Genomic DNA, 21719 nt, shown 5'->3' with positions numbered 1-21719 from the left:
GGCCACTGCGTCCGCTTGATCATTGCCATGTATGCCACAGTGACTAGGCAACCACTGATATATTATATCGTGCCCTTCATCAACTATGCGATGGTGTACTTGTCTTATCTCTGCGACGAGCTGCTCATGTGCTCCATGGCGCAGTACTGAGAGTAAACTCTGGAGGGCTGCCTTGGAGTCACAGAAGATTGACCATGGATGGGGTGGCTCCTCCAGAATGGAATGAAGAGCCGCACGGAGGGCTACCAGTTCAGCAGCTGTTGTTGATGAGACATGTAACGTCTTTAGCTGTATCTTGACGGATCTTGCTGGAATCACCACTGCGGCAGCTGAACTTGTAGGTGTGACTGAGCCATCGACATAAACATGTACGCGGCCACTGTGAACCTCATGTAAATGTCCTAACGTGGCCTGTTTTAGGGCAAATGACGGCATGTTAGCTTTCTTCGTGATTCCTGGGATGGTGAGGCGTATGTCAGGTTTGTGCAGGCACCATAACGGTGAGGATGGGCTTGCTGCAGGCATGTAGTTCGATGGCAATGAGGAACGATTGGCAGCAATTATACGACTGAAAGTTGTGTGTGGCCTTTCTGTGGGTAAAGATGCAAGATGGTGGGAAGGTAGTCAGGCAACGTGCCGTGTCGTCAAAACCCCGTTCTTTATCCTTTGAGCATGTGAGTACCGATCCAGTGAACGTTCTTTTTTGTTCCGGTAAATGAGAACTCGAAACAAGCATACTATTTGCACTGCTTGTAGGATGTTTGCATGTTTTCATTGTAAGGTAGGATGTCAGTTACTGACATCCTACCTTAGAAATCGGCAGCAATATGTGTCTATTCCTCGCCTGATTTGCGATTTGTATGCATGATATGTTGTAGTGCGTGAATTTGTAATTACTTGAGGAAACTGTATTCCGCTCTACTGCTCCTTTTTTGTTTTACGGGTATTTGGGGCTGGACAAGCTGCTACGAGCTGTGTTTATATGTATGTATGCTTTATTTCCACAAAAACTAAATACAGCCTTGCGGGGGTAAAGTGTGGAAAAAAAGATGCTGCGAGCATCTTTTACGCCTTTGTATGTACGACGAGGACAAACAAACGACAGAGGTTTCTTTCCGATTCTACGCCTTTGTTACCGTTATGGTAAAACAAATTATAGCACAAAAACACACACGCATACGTGTACACGCCCACGCACGCAATCACTCCAAAGGATCCTCCAGGAGCACCTGTGGCTGGGGGCTCTTTTTTGGAGTGATTGCGTGTGTGGGTTTGTGCGTGTATGCGGGTGTGTTTCTTGCGCTCATTTTTTATATTCGTTACCAGAATGAGTTACCAAATAACCGAACAGCAAGTTCTTCTAATTGTTGCTATTAGCCTTCCAATATATAGGTAAACAAAATTCGGGCCACGGCCTCTCCACCTGTCTGTAGCGCGACGTTCAGAACCGCGAAATCTAACCACGACACCGCGACGCGTACGCTCTCAAGATGCAATAACAGGCTGGACAAAACTGATTTTTTTTTATGGAATAGGCGGAGACTGCCCCGTTCCGAAAGGAATAGAATATCTCTACGCACCGGTACTGTCTACTCGGAGCAACCCGCGAGAACGAATTCTTCTGTGTATAATATAACAATTTTTGCGTGGCAGTGTAACGTTGTGGAGCCCTTTCGGCACGTATACGACGTCGCTCTGGAAACTTCTTCACTGAGCATCCATCTTGGCAGCATTTTAACGTGGTAGCGTTAAGGGCCCCGTGTCGCCGAAAACCCGCTGTCGACGTTGGCGTCGTTGTCCATGAGCGAAAAGTTTCGTATATATTTAGGTATATGAATATGCCACGCCTTGCTGTATGACATGCAGTATATGCTGGTTATATTGCCACACCATTCTATCACTAAAGTTGCTCATACCTTGTCTTATATTCCTGACAGTTATTACTTGCAATTTGGAGAATGACAGCCCACAATGAACTCTCATGAAACAACACACTGACAGCGTATGTATTTTGCGTTAAATGTTCTCAGACTGAAGTATTAAAACTGCGAAACAATAACAGAAACCAAAAAAATGACGTAATTTTTTTTGGCGAGGCTGTGTACAACTTCCGGGATAGGCCCACGCAGAGGCCGCGTTTCTATAGGGAGCTCGCCTTCGTGCATAGCGTTCGCCGCAAGAGTTTCCCGGTAAACATTACGGTTAGATAAGCCGAAGCTGCCGGGAAGCGTGAGAAGCAGTCAGGCATCTTTGAATGCTATCGCGTACCACTCTTAAAGGCGAGGCTTAAGCGTCCTCGAAGTTTTTTAACTATCGCAGAAGTGTGCAACGCCCATTTGAACACTTCGGCCATGCGCTTTTTTTGACAGCTTTTGGTGTTACAGCGTTTCGAGCCGCCCGAGTCACCGTGCTCCGAGCTTTATTTATTTTTTCAAGTTTTTGTATGGACCTTGCAAAGAAAGATTTCGAAAAACTTCAGAAGTGTGCAACGGGCGTTGCACACTTCTGCGATCATCGACAAGCCACCGCAAGCTAACCAACGGGAAGCGGTGCAGACGGTGACTCCGGCACCCCCCTCCTCACCCGGTTATCTACTTTCACTGCGCCAGCGAGGCTGCATCTAAACCCTCTCCACCTTTGTTCGCTCCTCTCCTCTCGCCCGCCAATTAGATAAGGACAACTTACCACGGTAAGCAATGCTATTCGCGTTGAAACTAAACAAAGGTCACCGCATATAAACGAGGAGAGCGTTTGATTGGGCTCTTCAAACAACGTTGTGGGTCACCGCCCGTGCTTGCATCAACGGTTACGCAAATTTGACGTCAGGAGATTGTAATAAAAGCAGAATACAATAACTTAACGTTATTACCCGCCGTGGTTGCTCAGTGGCTATGGTGTTGGGCTGCTGAGCACGAGGTCGCGGGATCGAATCCCGGCCACGGCGGCCACATTTCGATGGAGGCGAAATGCGAAAAACACCCGTGTACTTAGATTTAGGTGCACGTTAAAGAACCCCAGGTGGTCCAAATTTCCGGAGTCCCCACTACGGCGTGCCTCATAATCAGATCGTGGTTTTGGCACGTAAAGCCCCATAATTAATTAACTTAACGTTATTGCGCCCTAGCATTGTGTAATCTGGATGACAAGAAACTAATCCTACCCCCTTTTCAGAAAAAAGAAAAGAACAAGCAGGTGAGCAAACGGAAATCGAAAAAAAAAGAGAAAAATGGCTACTGGGCCGTAATCTGGAAATCCTATTATTATCGAGTGATGAAGCGCGATGAATCACAAGAGCTTGCGTAGCATATTCGAACGATCTTTAAGAAAGCGCATGAGCAGGTAATGATGTCCATTGCAAGGCGCCACAGAGTGCAGCGACCCGTTGGTGTGGTGGAAAGAGGCTAGGGCAGGAGGGACATTGCGTGCCAGCTGGCGGACAGCAACTCAGCCTCAGCTTATGGGGACATATGAAAGCAAGTCGTGACCTCCAGCGGGGGATCGAACTCACTCCAATACGGTCAGGTACAGGTTCCGAGCGCCCTTCACGCGTTAACGACTAAACTAACTTCTGCGTTTTAAAGTTTGCACGGAGTTTGCAGCGTTCGCGACGCAGACTCGGTGATGCGTAACGTCTGTGCATATAATTTGGAGGCAAGGCTCGCACGCACCATAGCTGGTGCTCAATGCAGCACCCGTTCGCACGGTGTTTTCAAAGTAGCAGTCATTTATGAGCCTTCCTGTCGCAAATGACATCACGGTGATCGCAACAGTCAGGCACAGACGCTAGTGGCGCTCCGGCCGTTCATGAGCCGCAGTTAAGGCAAAGTTACTCGCGGCAGTGCATATTGTGCACAGTTGAGAGGACCGGCCCGACCACTTGGAAGGCGCTGCTCTGGGTCTACTGCCGACTACGATCAGTGCACACAGTACAAGCTCATTGAGCCTGTAGTCATCGGCTACGGGTTGTGCTTATTCGAAGATGTAGGGAATTATAAAGGAGATGTGATACTATTGTAGCATTCATTCAAACTTTCTTTGAGACAGACACCGAGCTTGACCGTCGATTCTCGCAAAACAAGTCTCGGACACCAGGGAAATGTGTGCGACTTTATACTTTGGCATGATGTGATGAAGGAGGTGTCACCAATGCGTTTATTTGTAGCAGCGCTTGTAAGAAGCGATGATTGGAGACATAGCTATAGGGATACAACAGCGCTTGCATACCACTCTTGCAAGTGTGCAGAGCGCGGATGGTGTTGCCTCGCTTGAAGCCTGAAAATCAATGCGAAAAAGACACTCTGCGCAGTTGTTGGCCACAAAGAGTGAAAAACTAAAGGCCTTGCTTTAGAAAAAGAAGGATGTCGAAGATAGTGACACCTTTTATATGACAACATTTGGGGAGTAGAGAGTAAGAGAGATAAGAACAGGTGGGAGCTCCATGCGAACTACTTTGCGGACTTGGCTCGCGGACACAGCGGCTGCAGTGTGGTCACGGTAAGACAAAATGAAGACAGACAGAGAGAGAGAGGGAGATGAATCAAGAAAGCCATCCTCGTTTAGGTTTTACTCATAGCGAATTGCAATGCGCAAAAAATAAAGGCGAGAACAAAGTGCAGAATTACTCAAGAACAGGGGGAAATGAGAAGCTCACCTGTTTCTTTACCGCTTCGCTCTACAAATAAACAAAGTGAGAAAGAAATACGTGACAGAAATAGTTGCAACAGCTGAGCAGAACCGTTTCTAGGCCCTGGCGACTCGAATAAGCGTTTGTTTTTGAATTCCGCTTTATTAAGAGTCAAGATGAGCCTGGAAACGAAAAAAAGACCACTGTTGCATGAGCCTTCTCGCAGTACGATTTTGCGCTTTTTGACCGTTGCGACATAACTGCATGGACTTCCCCAGCGATGCGCTCTTTATTGACGAAAACACGGCCTGCCTCATTATTTTTTTCCTCCTCTGTCAATACGTAGTCGTTAAAGTGCAATAGAACTGACTTTATCGAAACATTCCAAGTGCCGCCGGCACACTGAAGTTATAAAGAGGCTTGTGCCTTGCGCGGGAGAAGTCTCTCCTAATCAAACGTTTGTGCAAGAACTACACACGTTGCGATGGTCGCGTTGCAGGAACGTGCGTCTGTCGTAGCGCCTTTATCTTTACTGGCCACGTCGCACGCGCTCGCATGGACGGTAGTGTTACTTTTTATAGTATGGTTTTTCAAGAAGTGGTGCCTGCCTTGGCTTCGAACGTGGCTGGCGCTGAGGTCAATGCCGGGACCCGGGGATTGGATACCGTTCTGGTTCCTGGCCTGTGCGTTATGGGGAAATAGGAGACGGTTGGACAAAGAGAACTTCGCAGCAGGTAAGCTTCACTTGGGAGGGCTGGCCTAGCGACATCATAGTACGGTTTTGTTGTTGTTGCCTCAACACATTGCTCATTCCCACTGGGGGGATTCACATCGCTGTAGGTAATGAAAAGTTCACGCAGCAAAGAACAAAGTGAAGAACTACAAGGAAACGCTGAAAAGCAAGAGAAATGCACGACTCAAGCATTACAAAATTTTGACAGGGTTCTATGAAAAAGAGGTGTGCTACATTTCATTCACTTAGTTGTCGTCATACATGCGGAGTGAGTAAAGTTGAGCGAGGGGAACAACAAAGAAGACTGTAAGAAGACGGAAGAGCTTTTTGTCAATGATAACTTAGGGAACGTGGTTCTGCAATGTGGTCGAGTTACAAGTTGCTCTAATTACAGCTCCTGCGATGCGGTTGTGGTATGAGACAAAATATAGAGAGAGGGAGAGAGCGAAAGAAGAAAACCACCCTCGCTCAGTTTTTACTTTTATTTGACCAATTGCGTTGCGCAACCAAACAAATAAAAAAAACATGTATGAGGAGATGGAACTGCTCAGTGTGAACAAGAACATCCGTAACGAGGTTGAGACACTCGAAAAGGGATAAAATCGCTGACCTGCAACCCATGGCCAACCGTTTCCTGTCACATGAATGCACTCTTGTTGTTAGCAGAATTTCTTTAAACGCGAGTAGGGCAATACTGATCAGAACACCTGTTACGAGTATAATTACGAGTACGTGGGAGGGCGACGTACAAGCCTGCTTCTAAAGCATGCTGTATTCAAGAATGTCGTTTTGGAGCCTAATTAGGTGACTGTTAAGAATGAAGGCTAACCTGGAAACGCAAGGACGCATTCCAGTTGCATTTTACTTCCTCGTATTTAAATTTATCTTGATAACATATCTATAGTAGAGTGTATTTGCATATGCCGCTTGTTGATAGCGCACGTCGACGCCACACTGTAGCCCTGCCACAGTGTTCCACGCAGGTGCTGTAGATGACGTCATCTAATTTGTGTTTTGGTTGGCCTGTGCTTTGGGTGCCGCTATGCCGTCTGGTTACATCTCGACCCACCGATAGTAAAACCGGTTCACTCTGCTGAAATCATTGTCAACTGAGACCCCAATTGGTTAGCGTCAGCTGGTGCCTTTGTACAACGCTGATGCAGCGCATATTTATTGTGGCAGATTGTAGCGAATTCAGTTCACATCCAAAACAGTTTTAGCCCCGTCATGGCTCCGAGCACCAACGTAACGTTGTTACGTGTGAAATACCATGGGTGTCACTTTAGAGCAGCGTAGTTAGCACTGTTACGTTGCGTCTAGGAACGGGCTTCTTCAACAGAACTCGCGTGTTGCCCATTGGCATGTTGATGCCTCTCCTCATCCTAGCGCATTCTAGCTGACGCATAGATCGCCAAAGGCAACCGACGGCATTTATTAAATGACATGAACTGAGTGTATTTCTTGTGGGGTTCATTCATGGGGACTGCTTTGCCTGTGGAACTACCGCCATTGTGATTTTGGCTAAATACGCGTATGTTCTTGTGCAACGTGTGTTCTCACTAGATACTCTTCAAACTTGTCCACTCGGAATTGCGAACCCCCTGACAACATTTGGAACGAAAAAAAAATTGAATGAAATGAACTGTGCAGGAAACGCTAGGCAACTTTTATTGCACACACGGGAATGTAATTAAGATTAAGGCCGTCACTTGGGGTATATAACGTGGACATGAAACGGGTCCCCATAAAACAAAACAAAAAAAGCTCAATTAAGCTTTTGAAGTCGTTCCCATAGTTCTCTTGAATTGCAAATTTCTAGCAAGGGTATTGCGAGCCTAATGCATCTACATGACTTTATTGCAGAAAAAAAAAGGCTGATGGTTTCTTTGAAATCACAGTTTGCAAGGCGCGAATTTCAAGTGAGAGCTGAGTCCTATGATTTGCTGCAGTGACCCGTTTATTTTATCGTCTTCCTTAGTTCTCACGTTGTCGGTGTCCTGTTGAAATTATATCAAGGCGACATAATAAGTGTGTGTAAGCCATGTGGTGGGACGTTTTCTCCAAATAAACGAGTCTAGCCTTCCCACGTCGTCGGCAACTTCGCTCTCTCTTTGCAACAGCATCAGTGTTTGTTCACCGAACCATACAATTTTCCACAAAATTTACTAGAGGGAACTCTGGCACTAATGTTTCTACGGGCGCTGCAAGCATGGCACTTGAGGCAACATAGGAATGTTGGGAAGTGCGCAGATTTACCTAAACTTCGACCTTCTGGCTCAAACGGCTTTGTGACATTTCAAAGTGATCTTTATCAGCTAGATATTGCTTTCTCAATGCAACAATTCGCATTTTTTCTCACATATGCGCGGAGACTAATTGCCTTTTAGAAAACTATATCAATTCTTGGATGTTTAGAAAGATAAAGCGTAATAAATAACGTCCAAAGAACGTTTGAAGCCACTTTAAGCACGCTGATTACCACAAAATGATAAATACTGCTAATAATTCGCATGGTAGCTGAACAGTCGCAGCGCCAGAGTTCCGTCTAGTAATTTTTGTAGGAACCTCCACGCTTCGAACATGGCCTCCAAGATCGCGCAACGCCAGTCGCCCAATCTTGGAAGTCATGCTTCGCTCTACCTTCAACGTCGTACATGCTTAAAACAATAGACTTTCTCGCTATATTACCTAAATGGAAATTTGGCGCCCCGTCTATGGGAGCTTTCTAACGAGCGCTGTGCCGTCATGGAACTGACGGTATATGGGTGTGCGAGGCTTGTGTTGGCTGATGTTGTTGGACTCTTCTTCTAAAATGTGGATATGGGTACGCAGATAATGCGTTCTTAGGAAATTACTCCAATACTCGCCGTAGGCGGCAAATTGGACAGCAGCCATAAGTGGACAGCGGCTATCTTAAGTCTCGTTCCTATTCTCACGAAGGCGTCAAAGTAGTCAGCTTCGCGAAGACAGCATTGAAGTCAAAAACGATGCAGGCTACTTTCCTGTCAAAACAAGATGTGTTCTGAGCTGGACGCTTGGAGGAAGGAAAAAGAAAACTATAGGAGGAAGCGTAAAGTGATTTTGCTAGCCTCGGCAGGCCAACTTCCTCTGAAGCCACCCCTCCCACTATCCGGGGCCTTGTGCGCAGTTCCTCTGGGTAGGAATAGGCCCATAAAGTTGCCGGACCATTCGTGATTGTTTCGTACGTGGTAATGATTAGTGGCGCCTACCGTCAAAGGCATGGACGCATGTAGGAAGTATAACGCGTGGGTTTCTGCTACCGCGGGCGTCTTTCTTCGCTTCAAATGCGTTGCCTTGAAACGTGCAGAAAGACTGGGGCGCCTGACTCATGACGACAGGATTTTGAACGCGTCACTTGTGCTTACAACCGCGGTTAGTGGAGTTGCCAGTGCTCTCGCCTCGAAACCCATCCAGAGTATCCCCGAGCGTGGTCTATTGTTGCGTCGAATCAGTTGTTGTGTACCCTAAACTACGATTCGTATATTCTGGCTAATTTTTGTTCCGCTGTCTTGCTCCTATACCGGGTGTTCAAAATTAAGCTTTACAGAATTAAAAAAATCGCCTGTGGCAGGTAGCATAATTCTTATTGTTGAGCTGGGTTATTCGAAGAGGCGGACATTAGTAGCACAATAAATAGAAAGACATGTTCAGCTAATCAACAAAAACACTAATTAATTTCTTAGTTAATTACTTTATGACAGATATTGAAATTTACGAATTGTATCCAGTGAGCTTGTCAGGCGTATCCACTTGAAATGAATTTCCAGGATCACACCAGCTTCGAGATATTATTTACCAAAGTGTGCGACAAAATACATAGGCGTTCCAGGTACTTTCGTGCTTCAATACATAAAATAGCGTTTCATTAAAAAAGCGGAACAACAATGCATTTTTAATGCGAGTTTGATGGCGCATATCTCCAAACTGGGTCATCCGGGAAATCAATTTCCAGTGGATGCGTCTAGCAAGCTCACCGGCTACAATTCGTAAATTGCAATATGTGTCGTAAAATTAATTAAGAAGTAAAGGTAAACTAAGAAGTTAATTAGTGATTTTTTGTTAATAAGTTGAATATGTGTCTATTTCTCGTGCTACTAATGTCCGCCTCATCGAATAACCGAGCACAATGATAAGAATTATGCTACCTGCTGCAGGCGATTTCTAAAAATTCCCTAAAACTTAATAATGAACATCCTGTGTAGGATGAGATGAGATATTTTGCGGCATAGGTGCGTATTTGTCATGTGTTTGCTTAGTAAAAGTTCTGCTGTGCACCTTTCGTTGTGAAATAAATAAATAGCATTATACTGCACTTTAAACGGTGAAGTCGCCGCCTGTCCCAGACATTTACGTGCACTCTTTTGTTACATTTCGTGACACGACGTCGTCACGCTGTTGAGACGCGCCTATTGAATTCTCGCCGGTCTATTGAGAGGCAGGAGGCATTGAGCAGAACGACAGCGTCAACTGGGACCGTTTGCGTCTACAATGGGCCGGCACGACCTTAAATATTTTCGGGATCCCCGGCTCGCCCGTCTATCGTTAGGCACAAAATGGGACGAATTTCTTTCACGCAGGAAAGCATTCGCTGTGAACCCTGGACGTCGCTTGATCGCCTGCACATGTTTGCGGGGTCGAAAGACATCGTTGTTCCCCAGAAAATGCTCCCAAACGCGACGATCGAATCGCCGTAGGAAGCGCGGCTTGGTTGCCTTCACACGTTTGCAGGGCGAAAAGCTTCCTCGTTTCTCTGAAACCGCCCCGAAACGCAACCAGTCGTCTTTGAGGGGTCCTCCCGGGTTGTTGGGCACAATGCCGGTTACCCGACGCCCTCGTTCGCTGCAGCCTTGGCACCTGCAGCCACGTGGTGGTTCGGTGCGTTATGTGTCGACTGCTGCACACAGCAGTGGACTCGAGGTGGCGTCATGCCTCAGAGACGTCTTAGAGATGGTTCCAGAAGCATTTCATCATACTTTGGCTCGAGACAGTGGCGCACCGACGGGGGGGGGGGGGGGGGGGGGGTTTCGGGGGTTCTACCCCCCCCCCCCTTTTGACTCCTTTTCTTTCTTTGCGCCTGTGAGTACTGCAACTAAGATGTGAGACGAGCAATCTTCTGCACACTCGCAAGCTTGCGCAAAAAGCGCATTTTTTGACAATTTCCCGTGCAGAAATTTAAATTAGTGCCGTTTAGATGGTATTGGCAAACTAAGGCAAACTGTCCCCCCCCCCCCCCCCCCCCGCCCCCCCTGACGGAGATCCTGGATGCGCTACTGGCTCAAAACTGTCTTCTAGCTACCAACGCAGATTGTCTTTACTGCTGTACAGTATTGGAACACGCCCACAGTCCATCTCTATCAATAAACAATTAACTGACCCGACCAGATACCGTGAGAATACACGGCGAACTGGCGCGGCAACTTCAAGGAGGCATCGTCCGCCATCTTTCACTTAGCGCCTCTTCTCTCTTTTCAAGCATCCTATCATGACAACAGTGGCTTTTCATCTATTGAAGAAGGGTAAGTTGCTAATGTAGCTTATTTTATTTTTATACTTATTGTTTTTTTAAAGGAGTATTAAGTGAGGTTTTCCGACTTTTCACATTTTTGGTAATAAATGAAGTTCCAGGACAACGAAGCCCCAGGAAATATTACTAGTGAGCTTCAGAATGTCCTAAATAATTTACTATGATAGCTGTTGTACAAACTAGTATCGATTTCGTTTCCGAGGAGGCGTATGTGTCGCGCCATCATGACGCAGGAAGCTGTCACGTGGGAGCAGAACATCACGACGATTTGGAGGGTTTCGCACTCACTCCGGCTCACTCGGTGGTCTCCCATGTTGCTACATCAGGCCGCGCAACAAGTAGCAGCGTACAAGACGACCGAGTGAATTGGATCAAGTGCCAAAACGTCGCGATGTAGAGCTACCACAGGACCACCTTCGGCATCGTGACGTCAAGACACACACACCGCATGGGACGGGAAAGCAACATTGATTCGAAGAAAATGTATTATAGTAAGTTATTTAAGACACTCTTCTGCAGACTACTTCAGCTGATTTTTGAAATCATTCATTCTATACCTCCTATTCAGCTTTATTACGACGACTGCTACCCTCTCAATAATGCTGTAGAATTCATCAATGTTACCCGCTATGTCCTTGTGGACTCTGGGTCCGGACAGGCCACCACTGGAAACTGAACCTGGCAACGTTCAACACTCGCACCCTATAGAGTGAGGCTAGTTTAGCAGGGCTATGAAGAATTATCAGGTATTGCCTGGGATATTATTGGCCTTAGTGAGGTTAGAAGAACTGGTGAGGCTTATACAGTACTGACTAACGGCCACGTCCTCTGCTACATAGGTCTTCCAGATAAGAGAGAATTCGGGGTAGGATTTCTAGTCCACAAGGTCATAGCGGGCAACATTGATGAATTCTACAGCATTATTGAGAGGGTAGCAGTCGTCGTAATAAAGCTGAATAGGAGGTATAGAATGAAGGTAGTACAAGCCTACGCCCCAACCTGGAGTCACGATGATGAAGAAATAGAACAGTTTTATGAGGATGTTGAATTAGCAATGAGGACGGTGCAAACTCAGTATACTGTAGTAACGGGCCACTTCAATGAAAAAGTGGGGAAAAAGCAGATTGGTGAGGAAGCGATTGACAACTACGGCTTCGATTCTAGGAACACTAGAGGAGATATGTTGGTAGAATTCGCGGAAAGGAATAGGCTCCGAGTAATGAATACCTTCTTCAGGAAGTGAAGCAACAGGAAGTGCACCTGGAAAAGTTCTAATGGAGAGACAAGGAATAAAATAGATTTCATACTATCTGCCGATCCCAGCATAGTGCAGGATGTAGAAGTGTTAGGTAGGATAAAGTGCAGTGACTATAAGTTAGTGAGGTCTAGGATTTCTCTCAATTTAAAGAGAAAAAGAATAACATTAGTCAAGAAGAAACAATCCAACCTAGGCGCAGTAAGGGTAAAAGCAGACCAATTCAAGCTGGTGCTGGCAAACAAATATGCAGCATTAGAACAGGAAGATGAAGACAGCATAGATCTAATGAATGAAACCCTAAGTAGGCTGATCTCAGAAGCAGCAATGGAAGTTGGAGGTAAGGCACCAAGGCAACCAGTAGGTAAGCTCTTCCAAGTATCAAAGGACCTAATAAAGAAACGGCAAAACACGAAAGTGTCAAACTCGAGAGATCAGATAGAATTCGCTGAACTGTCGAAACTGATCAACAAGAAGAAAGTAAGGGATATCCGAAATTATAACGTGGAAAAGGTTGAGGAAGCAGTAAAATATGGACGCAGCATGAAATAAGTGAGGAGAAAACTTGGCATAGGACAAGGCAAAATGTATGCACTGAAAGATAAGCAGGGTAATATCATCAGCAATTTCTATGAGATAGTAAAAGCACCGGAAGAATTCTATACCGACCTATACAGTTGAGCAGCCAAGCTATTTTCATTAGAAGTAGTGATGAACAGGATACAGAGGCTCCTTCTCTAACTAGAGATTAGGTTAGAAGGTCTTGAAAGACATGACCAGGGGAAGAGATGCCGGAGAAGATCAAATAACAGACGATTTATTCAAAGATGGAGGAGATCATCATCATCATCATCAGCCTATATTTTATGTCCACTGCAGGACGAAGGCCTCTCCCTGCTATCTCCAGTTACCCCTGTCTTGCGCTGGCGTATTACAACTTGCGCCTGCAAATTTCCTAACTTCATCATCCTATCTAGTTTTCTGCCGACCTCGACTGCGCTTCCCTTCTCTTGGTATCCATTCTGTAACCCTAATGGTCCACCGGTTATCCATCCTTCGCATTACATGGCCTGCCCAGCTCCATTTATTCCACTTAATGTCAACTAGCATGTCGGCTATCCCCGTTTGTTCTCTGTTCCACACCGCTCTCTTGCTGTCTCTTAACGTTAGTCCTAAGATTTTTCGTTCCATCGCTCTTTGTGCGGTCCTTAACTTGTTCTCGAGCTTCTTTGTTAACCTCCAAGTTTCTGCCCCATATGTTAGCACCGGTAGAATGCAATGATTGTACACTTTTCTTTTCGACGACAGTGGTAAGCTCACGGTCACGATTTGGAAATGCCGGCCGTATGCACTCCAACCCATTTTTATTCTTCTGTAAATTTCTTTCTCATGATCAGGGTCCCCTATGAGTAATTGACCTAGATAAACGTACTCCTTTACAGACTCTAGAGGATGACTGGTGATCTTGAATTCATGTTCCCTTGCCAGACTAATAAACATTATCTTTGTCTTCAGCATATTCGTCTTGAACCCAATTCTTACACTTTCTCGATTAAGGTCCTCAATAATTTGCTGTAATTCGTCTCCATTGTTGCTGAATAGGACAATGTCATCTGCAAACCGAAGGTTGCTGAGATATTCGCCGTTGATCCTCACTCCTAAGCCTTCCTAGTCTAAGAGCTTGAATACTTCTTCTCAGAATGCAGTGAATAGCATTGGAGAGATTGTGTCTCCTTGCCTGGCCCCTTTCTTGATAGGTAACTTTCTACTTTTCTTGTGGAGAACAAAGGTAGCTGTGGAATCCTTGTAGATGTTTGCGAAGATATTCACGTATGCCTCCTGTACTCCTTGATTACACAATGCCTCTATGACTGCTGGTATCTCTACTGAATCAAATGTCTTTTCATAATATATGAAAGCCATATAGAGAGGTTGATTGTACTCCGCAGATTTCTCGATTACCTGATTGATGACATGGATATGATCCATCGTAGAATATCCCTTCCTGAAGCCAGCTTGTTCTCGTGGTTGGCTGAAGTCAAGTGTTGCCCTGATTCTATTGGAAAGTATCTTGGTGAATATTTTATACAATACTGAAAGCAAGCTAATGGGTCTATAATTCTTCAATTTTTAGCGTCTCCCTTCTTATGGATTAGTATAATGTTGGCGTTCTTCCAGCTCTCTGGTACACTTCAAGTTGTGAGGCATTGCGTATAAAGGGCCGCAAACGTTTCAAGAATGATATCTCCTCCATCTTTGATTAAATCTACTGTTAGTCCATCTTCTCCAGCAGCATTTCCCACTAAGCTTCATCAGAGTCACTCCCTCACCAGAACAGGAATTGGCCTCCCTGGGGCAGTATTCGGCCACTACCTCCCTCATGACTCCGGCAATTAACCCATGGCCCTCAGTTCCCAGTGGCTGCGGAGCACCTGACCAAGGCGGCGGTCAGACCTGCTACGCGGCAGAGGGTGCTAAGAATCTCCGGGTCCCGACAGGCCACCAATGTAAACTAAACCTGGCAACGTTCAACACGCGCACCCTCTCGAGTGAGGCTAGCTTAGCCCGACTATTTGAAGAATTATCAGGCCTGTAAGTAACCTGTACAGTGCCCCAAAACAGCCAAGCTACTTTCATTCGAAATAATGATGAACCGGATACAGAGGCTCCTTCTATAACTAGCGATGAAGTTAGAAGGGCCTTGAAAGACATGACCAAGGGATGGAGGAGATATGCTTGAAAAGCTTGCGGCCCTTTATACGCAATGCCTCACGACTTCAAGTGTACCAGAAAGCTGGAAGAACGCCAACGTTATAGTCATCCATAAGAAGGGAGACGTTCAAGTATTGAATTATAGATAGACCCATTAGCTTGCTTTCAGTATTGTATAAAATATTCACCAAGATAATTTCCAATAGAATTAGGGCAACACTTGACTTCCGTCAACCAAGAGGCTGGCTTCAGGAAGGGATATTCTACGATGGATAATATCCTTCTTATCAATCAGGTAATAGAGAAATCTGCAGAATACAATCAACCTTTCTATAGGGATTTCATAGATTATGAAAAAGCATTTCATTCAGTAGAGATACCAGGAGTCATAGAGGCTCTGCGAAATCAACGAGTGCAGGAGGCATACGTGAATATTTTGGCAAATATCTACAAGAATTGCACAGCAAACTTGGTTCTCCACAAGAAAAGTAGAAAGATACCTATCAAGAAAGGGGTCAGGCAAGGAGACACAATTTATCCAATGCTATTCACTGCATGCTTAGAAGAAGTATTCAAGCTCTTAGACTGGGAAGGCTTAGGAGTGAGGATCGACGGCGAATATCTCGTCAACCTTCGGTTTGCAGATGACATTGTCCTATTCAGCAACAATGGGGGCGAATTACAGCTAATGATTGAGGACCTTAACCGAGAAAGTGTAAGAGTGGGGTTGAAGATTAACATGCAGAAGACAAAGATAATATCAAATAGCCTGGCAAGGGAACAAGAATTCAGGATCGCCAGTCAACCTCTAGAGTCTCTAAAGGAGTATGTTTATCTAGGTCACTTACTCTCAGGGGACCCTGATCATGAGAAAGAAATTTACAGAAGAATAAAAATGGGTTGGTGTGTATACGGCCGGCATTTCCAAATCGTGACTGTGAGCTTACCACTGTCGTCGAAAAGAAAAGTGTACAATCATTGCATTCTACCGGTACTAACATATGGGGCAGAAACTTGGAGGTTAACAAAGAAGCTTGAGAACAAGTTAAGGACCGCCCAAAGAGGGATGGAACGAAAAATGTTAGGCCTGACGTTAAGAGACAGGAAGAGAGCGTTGTGGATCAGAGAATAAACGGGGATAACCAATATTCTTGTTAACATTAAAGGGAAAATGGAGCTAGGCAGGCCATGTAATGCATAGGATGGATAACCGGTGGACCATTAGATTTACAGAAGGGATACCAAGAGAAGGGAAGCGCAGTCGAGGACGGCAGAAAACTAGGTGGGGTGATGGAGATAGGAAATTTGCAAGCGCAAGCTGGAGTAAGCTGGCGCAAGACAGGGATAATTGGAGATCATAGGGAGAGCCCTTTGTCCTGCAGTGGGCATATTTATAGGCTGATGATGATGATGATGAGGCTACCCAATACCTTTATAGAGATCAGAGGCAGAGACACTTTGTTTACCACAAGAAAAATAAAAAATAAAAATAATGGGGGGAAAAGGCAGGTGCTTACTCTTTTAAAGATTCCCTGCAACAAAGCTTTGGAGGAAGTAAAAAGCATAGTTTAAGATTGCGTAGTTACAGACGAGCCTCCGTGCAAAATGTGACATTTGAAATACGAGCGGTAGCGTCAAGACTAGCTCGGAAAAGAAGTTGTTTTAGATACCGAAACCGAAAATAGAAAATGCCCCGATTACCGCCCGCCGGAAGTGATGCATGACCTAACTCATGGCCCTCAGCGTGGCCTCCAAGATAAGGCGACGCCTGCTGCTGCCCGCTGAAAATTTCCACAGGCGTCACTTCCGTCATTGCGACGAGCACGATTGGCATGTGTCGTGTGCTTTAGGTGCTGTTTAATGGCTGCTAAGAAGGCTTTTCCAAGATAGCTTCCGTGGTATGTACTACGCATTTGAAACAAATTTAGCCAAAGTAAAATTTTGTTGCAGTTGGCCTTTAATGAGGCTCGACCGCAATCGGGTGCTCGGGTGCTTTATAGCGACAAGAGACGCGCACGACTGAAAAACTGTGCATTCGGGATTAACATTGCTGTGCACTGGTTCAGGGTCTGATGCGTGACTATATGCGTACCACAACCTGACTGTCAGCAACGTGACTATTCTGCATTGCTTGCAGTTGTCTTCAGAGTCATTACTGAGTTGTTCAAGTTGCACGAAGGCAAGACGTTCAAGGCTTACCTGGGCATCATTCCTATCGTGGGAGCACACACGCCCGATGCTGTGCAGGTGACTATTTTCACACGTTTCTGTTGTTTTTCCTCACATGAATGCTCCATTATGCACTCTACACAGGTGACATGTAGGCACTTGATGCTGCTGATGATGATTTAATGGCAATCCCCTTTGAAACGGGACTTTGACAAATAGTCACCTAGCCTGCTTGATTTAATCCGGTATACTATACATGCTCTTTATCTAGCATTTTTGTAAACCTTTCATTAATCTTTTTGATTTTTTTCCCGCGAAAATCTACCTTGTACCTCTACCTATGATTTTAAGAGATCAGGTACTATCAATCCCTTCCCTGATTTTTTTTTCCACCAATACTCTAATCGTATCTTTCTTATCTCTATGGCTGATCGGTTGATGTTTCCTTCGACTTTAAACCCAAAGGCTTCTGGAAGTTGTACGTTACCTACGGTTCTCGCTGGGTGAATCCCTTCGTATTACATTCCAAAATCAAAAAAGATGGCTGACTAATGGAGTAGCACACGAGGAATAAGGATTATAAACAGGGATAAGGTGCCTCAGAAAGGCTGGCCAACGTTTCGATAGGAGGACCTTAGGATGTGCTGAGTAGTCTCCGGATCTTTACTACAGCATACACATGCCTCATCTAGTTCCGAATATTTGCTCCGGTATGTTTTGGTCCTTAGGCAACCGGCTTGAGCCTCAAATTGCAAGGCACTGCCCTTTGTGCTATCGTGCAGAATTTCCCTTCTAATTTCTTTCTTCTCATTCTTGTAAATCTCCATGGTCCTTTTTGTTTCCTTTCTTTGCATCCAGTTCACTGTCTCTAGTTCTCTCACTTTCTTTATGATCACTCCTGGTTGTCTATTTATAGTTTCGATTACCCTGTACTTGGTTACCAGCTTTCTTGACCTCTTCCTGCATTCTTTGTCCACGCTTTTCAGATGCAGATACTTGTGCACTTCAGCTGCCCATTTATTTTCATCCATGTTCCTGAGCCTTTCTTCAAAACTAATTTTGCTCTGTGCTTCTCTTTCTTCAAAAGAGGCCCAACCCATGTCATCCTGCACGGCCTCATTTGTGGCATTTCCGTGGGCTCCCAAAGCCAACTGGCCTACTGATCTTTGGTCAACTTCCAAACCCGACAAGATATCCGATTTTAAGCATGGAATGGCATTTGCGAATGTCAGCGCTGGCACCATTACTTCTTTCCAGATTCCACGCACCACCTCATACTTATTGTGGCCCCACAGTGCTGTGTGTTTCATTATTGCTGCATTCCGCTTCCCCTTTATTTTCAGATTTTTTTGGTGGTTGCTTGATTAATTCTTTCCTTCGTTTATGTGTACGCCGAGGTACTTATATTGCTTGACTATGGATATGACTTGCTGTTTAAATGACACCACATGATTACTCCTTTCTTGATTAAAGAGCATGATTAAGATTATTCCTGATTTCTCTGTGCTAACCTTAAGGCATAGATTTGTCGCTGCGCTGCCACATATATTCGCAAGTATCTGTAAATCTTTTTATTGTCCGCTAGTAGCACAATGTCGTCTGCGTACATCAGTCCAGCGATCTTCCGTTGCACCATTTGTCCATTACGCATGTAGGATAAATCAAACCCTCATTGGTTGTTTTCGAGACGTCTTTTTATACCCTTAAGCGTGAAGAACAATGGAGACTATGGACATCCTTGCTTCAATCCTTGTTGAATTCCCACCATTTCCTTGCCTTATCGACCTTACCATACAACTTGTACTTGGTTGTCTCTATATATCTCCCTCAGCAGCTCCATGAAATCGTCACCCATGCCTTCGTGCTTAAGAATATCCCATAGCAATGCCATGCCTACGTTGTCATAGGCTCCTTTAATGTCTAGAAATGCTATCGATAAAGGTCTATTCTGAGCTACTGAAATGTCTATGCACTGAGTTAGTACAAACATATTATGCTCTAAGCGTCTGCTTGGTCTGAACTCATTGTGTAGTTGCCCGATACATCGTTTTTCTCCACCCATTTCGACGGTTCTAATTTTATGGCTTGCAATTGCCGTTTGGGCGAGATCACCGACGTTACTGTAACTGGCCTGTACGAGCTCGTGTTATCCCTATATCTTTGTCTTTGTAGATGAGGTTCATCTTGCTTTCACGCCATCCAACGGGAATTTTCTTTTTTCTAATCACTTGCTCTATGGCATTAGTCAGCAGTGCCTTGCTCTTTGGACTGAGGTTTTTGATTAGCTGTATTGGGATTTGATCGGGTCCTGCTGCTGTGTTATTCGGGATATTTTCTGCTGCCTCTTTCCAATAAAAGCTTTTTACGCTAAATTTTGATCTCTCAGGACTCACTGTTGTTGCCGGATCTGTTGCCTGAACTATGCTTTTTCTCGTGCCGAAGTTATCCCTAATAACGTCTGTGATGTAGCGTAGCGCATCATCTCCTTCGTAGATGTTGCCATCTTCATCCAAAATAGCTGTTGCTTTGGTGCTTCATCCAAGAATGCTACGCCCCCCCTCCCCTCAGGGATACCAAAATAGACAGTATATTGCAGTTAAGTAGATACCGTGTAAATCAAGTCACCAGTGAAGGTGGTTCAGTGGTTATAGCATTGTACTGCTGAGAGCGACGTCGCGGGTTTGATTCTCGGCGGCAGCATTCCGATGAGGGTGATTGCGATGCCAAATGATTGTACGACACAGTATATCTTGTAACCACGGCATGCCAGTTGAAACTCCGTAGAAATGGCCACTATCCCTGGTATCCTGGCTGCAACTTCGTCGCAATGATCACCTCCTCCTTTACTAGTGCCTTACGTCACCCGCGCGCACGCCTACCAGTCAAGTGCTTTGCTCTCCTCTGGATCTGCGCTTTCACTCTTCTCTTTTTACTCTCCTCCTGGTTTTTATTGTGCGAGATCAGCCGACGTTCATCCAAGGTGAGTGAAAGTCTCCACTTAGCCCACCCATTCTGGGGCACTGGCTCAATAACGGTCACAAACCAATGTCCCATACGCAGACACAAAGTTGCCTGTTAGGGCACATACCAAGTGACACATATCCAGTTTCCCATGTTGTCTGCTCGGCAAGACAACCAGCTCATACCTAGCGGCCTAAGTTGCGAAAGCAACCTATCGCTTTAAAATTAGCTGTACATTTACATCTCGAGTGCGGCCCTGGCTGAGCTCAGTAATGCTGAAATGAAAAAAGAACCGGGTGTGAATTCGGGTCAGTTGGTAGTACACTGAAATAAGTTGAGGCCGCACTTCATGTTTGCGATGTCTTAGTGTTTTTGCAGTGGCATATTTTTACTAAATGTCTACACGTGGTTTTCCCTGCTCTGTCCTTGCTTGTTTGCTACAGGCTATTCTCACGGCCAAGTTGAAGTCTGACAAGCCCTTCCTGTACAAGTTCCTAAAGCCGTGGCTTGGTAATAAGAGCCTCTTGATGATGTAAGTAACCACCTCTAATCATCATGATAATTTTTGTTGTCATTGCAAGCACTCGAAGGCAATACAAGCGTTTGAAGATGCCCCCCCCCCCCCCCCGAAAAAAAAAAACTGCACAGTCGCCTATTAACCAAAATAACCCACTGCATCTGTCGGATATCATCCAAAGCGCCTGATATAGTTGCTATACTGTTAGGTGCAGCCTCTATTCTGCCTTAATCCTAGCACAACACGTGCACCCGGAAAGATGCGCTGACCGCCATGGCCATTTCGAGCACACTTCTCCCCCCCCTTATACTCCCGGCTACTGGCAGTGCCAGTCGCACGAAGTCATTTCATCGCCGGTGGGTTCCGTTCGTGACTCACTGCTATTCACTCAGGTTGTGTTACGGAACATCACGCAGTACCTTATTAACGACAACAAATAAATACTGCAGTGAGATAAAAGCATGTCTGCGTCATATTACTATTCTTACTCTCAAGTTGTTGTTGAGGGCCGTCTTAATTTCTTGAAGAAGCTGTCGCAAACTCGCGTTATCTATTGTTACTGAAACACCGGCCTTTAAAAACATCGGGGTAGCTTGCACTAGTGGCTGCAAGGCTAAAAACACAGCGGAACTGATCGGTTCCTAGGTGGTCCTGGCTATACAAAGTGATGCTAAGTTATACGAAGTAATGCCAAGTTGTGCTAAGTTATACGAAGTAATGCCAAGTGATGCTAAGTTATACGAAGTGTATACGCATTTCCTCGTGGTCCGTGACATCCTGGAACGCCTCGCGAAGCACTTGCAGTCGGAGCACACGTAGGGGAAGTGGGGCGAAAGCTATGCACAGTGTGCGGGCGGGGCGCAGCAGACGGCACACCGGTATGACGTCACGGCGCATACGCAGTAGCGCGAAGCTGGCGGGAGCTCGGCTGAGCCGTCGCCAGAGACACCTGCTGCAGTCACGGACACCGCCAGCATTCGGCGCTAATGCGGGGAAACGTAGAAACGCGGATGGCGTCGGCAGCACCTCTGCGCGTTGCCTAGTTGGTGCTGCTATAATTTGTTTCTCTCTCTCGCTCGCTCTCATTTTCTCTCTCTCGAGCATAGCGCGCGACGCGCGCACTCTCCTTCGCTCTTATTTTCTCTTTCTCTTTCCCTAGCATAGCGCGCGACACGCGTACTCTCTCGCTCTCATTTTCTCTTT

The 21719-nt window shown here is 45.6% G+C and overlaps 1 protein-coding gene across 14 annotated transcripts in view; it reads left to right on the top strand.

Moving 5' to 3' along the window:
- Positions 1–21719, top strand: part of LOC119439862 (cytochrome P450 4V2) — a 335721-nt gene that overhangs the window by 128982 nt on the left and 185020 nt on the right. For 3 of the 14 annotated variants that reach the window (XM_049660280.1, XM_049660271.1, XM_049660266.1), the window contains exon 1: positions 5039–5260. The exons of 5 other annotated variants lie outside the window; for them this stretch is intronic. In XM_049660280.1, coding sequence (XP_049516237.1) covers positions 5109–5260 — 152 coding nt within the window. In that variant the 5' untranslated portion in view covers positions 5039–5108. Of the gene's footprint in view, positions 1–5032; positions 5359–17006; positions 17117–20442; positions 20532–21719 lie in introns of those variants that run through there. 6 more of the 14 variants (XM_049660275.1, XM_049660273.1, XM_037704864.2 and 3 more) reach the window with 4 other exon arrangements.

The sequence above is a fragment of the Dermacentor silvarum genome, chromosome 1 (genome assembly GCF_013339745.2).
Source record: "Dermacentor silvarum isolate Dsil-2018 chromosome 1, BIME_Dsil_1.4, whole genome shotgun sequence".
NCBI lineage: Eukaryota > Metazoa > Arthropoda > Arachnida > Ixodida > Ixodidae > Dermacentor > Dermacentor silvarum.
This window is presented reverse-complemented; position numbering and strand designations above follow the sequence as displayed.